This window comes from Plecotus auritus, assembly GCF_963455305.1.
Source record: "Plecotus auritus genome assembly, chromosome: 1".
Classification (NCBI taxonomy): domain Eukaryota; kingdom Metazoa; phylum Chordata; class Mammalia; order Chiroptera; family Vespertilionidae; genus Plecotus; species Plecotus auritus.
The window spans coordinates 96532436-96541797 of record NC_137770.1 but is presented as its reverse complement, the minus strand read 5'-3'; the positions used below and the strand labels follow the sequence as shown (position 1 = coordinate 96541797).

At 39.3% G+C, this 9362-nt stretch overlaps 1 protein-coding gene across 9 annotated transcripts in view; it reads left to right on the top strand.

The window, feature by feature from the left end:
• The first annotated feature begins 992 nt into the window (after positions 1-992).
• RALGAPA1 (Ral GTPase activating protein catalytic subunit alpha 1) overlaps positions 993-9362 on the top strand; it is a 297067-nt gene continuing 288697 nt past the window's right edge. For all 9 annotated transcript variants that reach the window (XR_013960957.1, XR_013960958.1, XR_013960959.1 and 6 more), the window contains exon 1: positions 993-1614. Coding sequence is in view for 6 of the 9 variants with exons in the window: in XM_080675533.1 (XP_080531659.1) it covers positions 1509-1614 (106 nt within the window). In the remaining 3 variants the exon portion in view is untranslated. The remainder of the gene's footprint in view (positions 1615-9362) is intronic.

Here is a 9362-nt window from a genome sequence, read left to right as displayed (position 1 = left end):
CACCCCTTCTAAAGAGTATACTTTATGCTTACATTTATATAAAACTCTAAAAAATGCAAACTAAGTGAAAGAAAGCTCAGTGGTTGCCTGGGGACTAGGGGTGTGGCAATGGAAGGAAGGGATAACAAAGGGGCAAAAGGAAATTTTGAGGGGGTGATGCATAGTTTGTTCACTATTTTCATTGTGCTGATGTTTTTATGGTTGTATGCAAACGTTGAGCTTACCAAACTACACTTTGAAAATGTGTAGTTTATTGTATATCAGTTACACCTTAATAAAGCTGTTTAAAAATTGTTTTAAAATTTGTTTTAATCTAATTTTTGAAATTACTAATGAGTGTGAATATTTATCACATGTTTTAGTTATGTGTATACACTTCTGTGATTTTTTTTCCATGTTCTCTACTAATTTTTCTACCTGTGCCTTAATTTCTTCCTGGATTTGTGTACTCTTTACATATTAGAAAAATTCACCCTAAAGTTCTCCCTATTTTTTTTCCCTGTAATTTTTCTGGTACAGCATAACTCATTTATTTGTACAAGATAATTTTAATCAAGAGGATGTACTAGAACCCTACAAATCTTTAAACTACAGTAAATTGTTAATCATCACTTTGCAAAACAAACAAAAATCATTTAAACAAAATTCAAATTAGTAAATGAAGGGGTGTTACAACCGATGTCTTCAGAATTGGCATCTAAAATATATTGCATGGAAAAAATATAAAAATATATATATTGCACGTCTGCTTTGATATTTTGGAGCTACTTTCTTAAGTTACTATGACATAGTACACAGTAGAGATGAAGGACCTTTATAAACAAAAAGTATACGATACTCTTCTGGGAGTTTGCTTAAAATAACGCACGCAGTAATTACCTTCTCTGACTTTCTTGGGCTCCTCCTTTGACTGCTTACACAGGAAACCAAAGGGGAGGGGATAATGCCACGGGTGACCTCACGCTGGCATGACGTCAAGAAATTTTGACGTCAGACGTCAGAAGGCGGTTGCCACGGGGACCATACTCTACCGACGGCAGAGTCGTGAAATCCCCTACACTCCGTCTCTTTTCGGCTCCTGCAGGATTTAGGCTGCTAAAGACGCTTTAACCTTAAGGGGGCCTCAGGGAGAGGGGAGCAGTGTTGCTGACGCCGAGCGCCCCACCCCCGCGGCTCCGGTCCTGGGCTGGCCTGTGGCGGCGAGCGGCGGCCACAGGAAGCGGGCGGCGGCGGCGGCGGCGGCCTCCCCAGGTCTCCCCAGCTCCGTGCACGCCTGGAGAAGGGATCCGCCATATTGGGGCCGAAGCCGAAGGCCCCTGGCAGCCGCGGCGCGAGGCGCGTGGAGGTGGCGGCCCCGGCCTCGGTCTGGGAAGAGTCGGCTGCTCCGGGGCCCCGCAAGGTTGGGGAGTGAATGAGTCTCTCGCGCTAGTCTCCTCCCCGCCCACTCTCTCCATTCTCCGCCGCCGGGACCGGGCCGGGAGGGGGCCGGAGACGGCCGTGGCGGCAGGATGTTCTCCAAGAAGCCGCACGGGGACGTGAAGAAATCTACCCAAAAGGTGCTGGACACCAAGAAGGACGCGCTGACCCGACTCAAGCACCTGCGATGCGTCATTGGTGAGGAGCTAGGGGCGGCCGCGCCGGAGGCCTGGGTGGCCGGCCAGCCTCCTGGGAGCCCCCGGGGACTCCCCGGGTCCCGGCGCGGAGCGGGGCTGCGGGAGTGGAGGGTGAGGCGGCGCCTCTGTAGGGAAGCCGGAGGGCGGTTAATTTGGGGAAGAGAAAACTTGGCGCTTGTCAAACACTAATCACCAGTAACACAGGGTTATCTAATTTTGAGTGAATAATCCCAAGTCATTTTTTTAAAACTAGTGTTATCTAAAAACAGATCTTTTTCAGACTTTCGGTAGACGTGGTGCTGTGGATAATGGTGTTTATAGGATGTGTTTGCCAGATAGATGACTACCGTCCTCCCTGCCCAAGCGAAAACAATCCTTTCTCGGACAACATAGACCTGTACCTGTATTTTTCAAGTTTCTTGTCTAATGAGGGCCAGGAGGAAGCAGTTATACCTTTTTTGGGAAGTGGGTGGTTGCCAAAAAAGCTTGTGGGAAGGAGCCCCGCCCTTTGTTAATGCACCTTGTTCATCACTACTGTCATGTAGAGAGAACTATTATTAATTATAGCAAACAAGGTAGTTTACAGCCTCCTTTGCCCCAATTACATAGAATCTACTTTTATTTAATTAAAAATTTCTTATCGTCTGTTTCCCTCTACTATTTTGCTGGCAAACCAAAGAGTGCTCTGCATTTTGGATATAGTGTTAAAGGAATCTTGGATACTGGGTCATTTCGTAGACTCACAGGGCTGTAATAATATTTATGGAATATTTGGTTCAGTACTTGGATCTTTTTGATGAAATTTGAGGTGAAAAGGAAAGTTAGTTTGCCCAAGTTAATACAGAGTTTATGTTAGAATGGAGTTTTGAACCCAAATGTCTGAATGAATCCTAGCTTATAATTTATCTCAAGCTTTCTTCCTAATGAGTTTATTCCGTGATATAAGTCCCTTATTTGAGGTGCCTGCTTCTCTACCATACCGTACCGTACAATACCATACATATCACATCACATCACACTACCAGGATACCACCAGTAACACCTAACATTTGTATAGTGGTTTACTGTTTTCAAAATGATTTCACATAAATTATAATTAATCCTCACAATAACCCTACAGGTAGATATTATCTTCCATTGTTTACTAATGAGAAAGCTGACGTTTGGGAATGTCAAGTGGTCATCCAGGTATTAGACGGCAGAGCCAGAAATGGAGCCCAGATTTCCTATCTCCAGTATGTTTTTTACTTTTCCTACATTTATGACAGCAAGTCTTTATCCCAAGTAAGTTGTACTTATTCCTATGGAATAGAAAGAAAACAATTAAATGCAGTTTAATGGTATAAAAAGAAGCCCAATTTTCAAGAAAATACAAATTTTCTAAATGTAGTTGAGATTGTGATCTTTTAATTTATGATCTTCATCCCACTTGAGAACTAACTTGTTGAAAAAAACATTTGGCTGAGAGAGTGTGAAAAAGAATGTGTGAGTGTAGGAGATGTATCACAGATAATGGAAGTTTGAAATTGAAGACTTCATGGAATTTGACACCTACTTGGGATAAACTATAGGTTGAGTAATGAATGGCAGAGCTATAAAGTTGAATTCCAGTGGAGCATTGACATTTCCTAAATTAAGCCATAGTTCTTTAATATTACAGTGAAGGAATGGCTCATATATACTTTTTTGACAGAAATTTCTTCCATGACAGAGGAGACAAGGTCTAAATTAAGTGGTCACACATATTGCATATTTTGTATTGCCTGGTTTCCTCGGTTTGAAAACGAAACAATAATTTTAAAAAATCCTTTTACCTTTTAGTGATTTATGGGCTTTTTAAAAAAAATAGAGCATATACTGTATAAAAACATTTAAAATATCCTTAAGAACCTTCAAAGAGAGAATATTGTGATTTCAGATTCCCTGCTCTATGTGTTGAGGAGGTTCATGTTTGGAAACATTTTTGCTTGTCAAAACTTGGGGGAGGTGCTTCCAGCATCTAGTGGGTAGCAGGAATGTTGGAAAAAAAAAATCTTACAATGCACAGTATAATCTCTCACAACAATATTCTAGCTCTAGATGTCAGTGGTGCTGAGGTTTAGAAACCTTGTCAAAATATAGTGTATAGAAGAGACACTTGAGACCCTTTTTTGGAAACAGGTACAAGTCTCACATAAAGTAATAGAGTATTGCCAGTTACACAGGATTTTGATTTTGATTTGGTTCCATCAGAACTATATTTTTAAGCCTTAGATTGAACTGCCGTTTATTTAGGGTACTTATATAATTCAGTGGGCCCAAATATATAACATATTTAAACATCCAGTGTAAATTTTTTTCAGGCATGTGTTCCCACTATAGGACAATTCCAGCTGAATTTATAGAACTTGACTCTGAAAATACTGCTATATATTTGATATGTAGGAATTGGAAGTTAAGAGTTATTATTTTTTAAAGAAAGAAAACCTTATCTAGTTTCAAAAGTTTTGTGTTTCCTCTTATCTCCCCACCCCCCCTTTTTTATATATAACTGATAACTTTAAGCTAATGACACTAAGCACATGTAAAGTGGCTAATATAATGCCTGACATATAGTGACTAAATATTAATTTTCATCATCTATGGCAAGGTAACAATTCAGCCTTCTAGATTTAAAAAGAAAAAGATGATTTCTTATTTAGCTAATATATTGATTATTGTTGGGTCATTCTTTCTAATAGCTTTATTGAGGTATAATTGACATACAATAAATTGCACATATTTTTAAAGCATATAATTGAATCATTTTTGGCATATATATACTTTGTGAGGCCATCTTGACAATTAAGATCAGGAACATATCCAAACAATTAGAATAATAACTCCCTAAAGTTTACTTTTTCCCCCTTTGGAATCCCTTACTTCCATCCCTACTTGCACCTACTCTCTTCCCTGGTCTGTCACTGACCTGCTGTCACCTTAGAGTAGTTTGCATTTTGTAGATATATATATATATATATATATACATACACACACACACACACACACACATATATATACACACACATATATATATACACACACACATACACATATATATACACACACACATATACATATATAATATATATGTATATATATGTGGAATTATACAATATTTATTTTTTGTGTGATTTATTTTATTCAGCCTTATTCTTTTGAAATTCATCAATATTGTTGTCAAGTATGTCAATAGCACATAGCTTTTATTGTTGAGTAGTATTCCATTGTATGAATATGCCACAGCTTGATTACCCATTCACCTGTTGATGGACATGTGGGTTTTCAGCTTCAGCTATTGCAAATAAAGCTCCTATGAGGTATACCTGTATAGCACGTTTTCTTTTCTCTTAGATAAATAGCTAGGAGTGGAATGGCTGAAATCATGTCGCAGTTGTTTAACTTTTTAAAGAAACTGCCATACTGTTTTTTACCATTTTACATTCTCATTGAAACGTGCGGTTCGGGGTGCAAACTTCTCGTGGGTCCTTGTCTGACAAAGTTGAAGAATAAATTCGAGAACTAAAAGATTTTTAAAATAAAAATGTAGAAGTTTATTGGAAGCATATACAAACTCCTGGGCAGGGGTGTCCCCAAAGGGGATGCCCTGAGAAAGGGCCCCCAAATGGGAAAAGCCTGCTTTCTCTCTCTAGTGGGAAAAATCTACTAGTAAATCTAACAAATCTGTAAATCTCTTTGTCTCTGGCTTTATAAAGGCTGTAGTTCTTTGTCTGAACTTGACCCTTTCTAATTGGACCCTTCCTCAATTTAGGACCCCTGTGCTTTCCCTCATTGGTCATTTTGTTACATAGTATTAGTTTCAAAGTCTTGGAGCTATTTTTGCCCTTCACATATCCATCTTATCTGTTCAGGTTGGAGTTGCTTTTAATCTCCCTAATGGCTTTCCCAGCTGCTCAGGTCAGGGCTGCTTTTAATTGCTCAGGCCAGAAATGCCTCCATCCTCCCTGGACCCCCTCTTCCTGTCTGTCTAATTAAGTTAGCTAGCTAACCCTTATCATCATCAGCAGTGTATGGAGAGTACCATTTTCTCCACAAATGCACCAACCCCACTTATTGCCAGTCTTCTTAATTTCAGCCACTATAAGAAGTATGTAGTGGTTATAATTAGTATTTCCCTGATATCTAACAACATTGAGCTTCTTTTCATGTCCTTATTTATCACTGTATAATTTCTTTGATGAAGTGGCTGCTCAAATCTTTTACCTATTTTTAAATTGTTTATTTTCTTATTCAGGTGTGAAAATTCTTTGTATTCTGGATAAAAGTATTTTATCAGATTTTCCACCCAGCTTTGAATTGTCTTTTAATTTTCTTAACATTTTCTTTGAAGGAGGAGGAATTCTTAATTTTAAGTCCATATAATCAAACTTTTCTTTTATGGTTCATACTTTTGGTGTTGTATCTAAAATCTTTGCCTAACCCAAGGTCACAAAGATTTTCTTTTATGATTTCTTTTAGCAGATTTTTAATTTTAGGATTTATATTTTGGTCTATGATCCTTCTTTAGTTAACTTTGTAAATATGGTTTGAGATATGAATTGAAGTTTATTTTTTTTGCACATGGATATCCTATTGTTCCAGCACCATTTGTTGAAAAAGACTGCCCTGTCTTACCATTGAATTGCCTTTGTAGTTTTTCCAAATCTCAGTTGACATGTATGTGTGGATCTATTTTTGGACTCTTTTTGTTCCTGTGATCTATTTGTCTGTGTTATTGCTAGTACCACAATATTTTTTAAAATTTATTGTGACTTGATAGTACATCTTGAAATCAGGTAGTGTTGTCCCTTCAACTTTGCTCTTCCTTTTCAAAGGTTTTTTTTCTGGGGGTGGGCAGTATGCCATGTCATTTATATTTCCATATGAATTTTAAGATGTAGCTTGTCAATTTCTAAAATAAATAAGATAAATTTTCCTGGTGGGATTTTGATTGGGACTATGGTGAATCTATAGGTCAATTTGGGAAAAGTTAACAACAATATTGAAATCTCTGACTCATGAACAAGGTATGTTTCTCCATTTATATAGGGCTTCTTTAATTTCTCTAGCAATGTTTTGTAGTTTTTAATATACAGGTCTTTTTGTTACTTATTCCTAAATATTTTCTACTTTTGATGCTCTTGTAAATGACATCTTTATATTTGTTACTGATTGTTGCTAGTGTAAGGAAATACAATTGATTTTTGTATATTGAGCCTTGTATCTTTTTAAAAAAATTAAATTTATTGGGGTGACATTGATTAATAAGGTTATGTAGGTTTCAAGTGTATATTTCTATGATACATGATCTGTATATTTTTTATCCCACATTATACACACAATATCAGATTACAATGCTGGTATTACCACCACCAATTATGACTGCTGGAAAAGTTAAATTTTTTTGGCATATTCTATACCCATGAGCCTTGTATTTTAAAAACTTTATTAACTCACTAGAGGCCTGGTGTATGAAATTTGTGCACGGGGGTGTGTGTCCCTCAGCCTAGCCTGCACTCTCTCCAATCTGGGACCCCTTGAGGGATGTCCGACTGCCCGTTTAGGCCCGATCCTACCGGTAGGATCGGGCCTAAACGGGCAGTCGGACATCCCTCTCACAATCCAGGACTGCTGGCTCCCAACAGCTCGCATGCCTGACTTCCTGATTGCCCCTAACCGCTTCTGCCTGCCAGCCTGATCACCCCCTAACCCAGCCGAGGGCAAACTATGGCCCGCGGGCCGGATCCAGCTGTTCTATCCGGTTCTCTTGCTCTCCCCTCCGCTCCTTTACTTTGAATTTATATTAGTTCACACAAACACTCCATCCATGCTTTTGTTCTGGCCCTCCGGTCCAGTTTAAGAACCCATTGTGGTCCTCGAGTCAAAAAGTTTGCCCACCCCTGCCCTAACCACTCCCCTGCCAGCCTGATTGATGCCTAACTGCTCCCCTGCAGGCCTGGTCCCCCCCAACTGCTCTTTCCTAAAGGTCCGGTCACCCCCAACTTCCCTCCTCTGCTGGCCTGGTCACCCCTAACTGCCCTCCCTTGCAGGCCTGGTCCCTCCCAACTGCCCTCCCCTGCTGGTCATCTTGTGTCAGCCATCTTGTGTCCACATGGGGGCAGCCATCTTGTGTGTTGGAGTGATTGTCAATTTGCATATTAATCTTTTATTAGATAGGATTAGTTCTATTAGCTTTTTGTAGATTCCATTGGATTTTGTACATAGTCTTCTTTGTGAATAAAGACTGTTTTGCTTCTTCCTTTCTAATCTTCCTTTCCTTTATTTTTATTGCCTTTTGAATTCACTAGAACCTCTAGTAAAGTGTAGAATAGAAGTGGTGAGAGTGGATATCCTTGTCTTGTTTTTTGCCTTGGTTAAGCAATCAATTTTTTTTTACCATGCAATATGATAACTGTAGGTTTTTCATAGATTGCCTTTACCATGTTGAAAAAGTTTCATTCCATTCCTAGTTTGCTGAAACTTTTCATCAGGAATGGATGTTAAATTTGTCAAATACTTTTCTTCTTTTGTTGAGATGGAAAGATGTTTTTCTCTCTTTTCATTTGTTAATAATATGATGTGTTATAGTCATTGACTTGCAAATGTTTATACAACTCTGCAATCTTGAGAGTAAGCTCAGTGGCCCTGTGTGTATTGTCATCCTATATAATAAAAGCCTAATATGCTAAGTGTCCGGTTGTCCGTTCAACCAATCAAAGTGTAATATGCTAATGATATGCTAAGGTCTCTCAACTGCTTGCTATGATGTGCACTGACCACCAGGGGGCAGATGCTCCGACTGGTAGGTTAGCTTGCTGCTGGGTTCTGGCAGATCGGGACTGAGTGAGATGGGCTGGACATGCCCTGGAGCCCTCCTGCATCCCTCGCTGGCCCCAATTGTGCACCAGTGGTGTCCCTCAGCCTGGCCTGCACCTTCTCGCAATCTGGGACCCCAGGAAATGTCAGAGAGGTGGTTTCAGCCCAATCCCGCAGGCCAGGCCGAGGGGACCCACTGGTGCACGAATTCGTGCACCGGGCCTCTAGTATTTATATATTATTGGATTTGATATGCTAAAATTTTGTTTATTGTTATGTATTTATATTCATGAGTGATACTAGTCTGTAATTTTCCTGTGTTTTTTTTGTTTGTTTGTTTTGATACCAGGTAATGTTAGCCTTACAATATTATAAGTGTTCTTTTCTTAAAATTAAATCTTTATTGTTGAAAGTATTACATATGTCCTCTTTCTCTCCCCCTTCCCCCATTGACCACTTCTAACCCTCTGCCCTCCACACTTCACATTCCTCCCCCTCACCTCCTCCCCAACCCCAGGTCTTCACCACTCTGTTGTCTGTGTCCATGGATTATACATATATGCATACAAGTTCTTTGATCACTTCCCACCCATCCTCCCTCCCTCGCCTTTCCTCTGAAATTCTGCAGTCTGTTCTATGTCTCTGGATCTGTTCTGTTCATCACTTTATTTTGTTCATATGCTAAGTGTCCACATATGAATGAGATCATGTGATACTTGTCTTTCTCTGATTGGCATATTTTGCTTAGCATAATATTCTGTAGGTCCGTCTATGCTGTTTCAAAGAGTAAGAGATTTTTTTTTATTTCTGCGTAGTATTCCATGGTATAAATGTACCACAGTTTTTTTTATCCACCCATCTACTGATGGGCACTTAGGCTGTTTACAGATCTTAGCTATTGTAAATTGTGTTGCT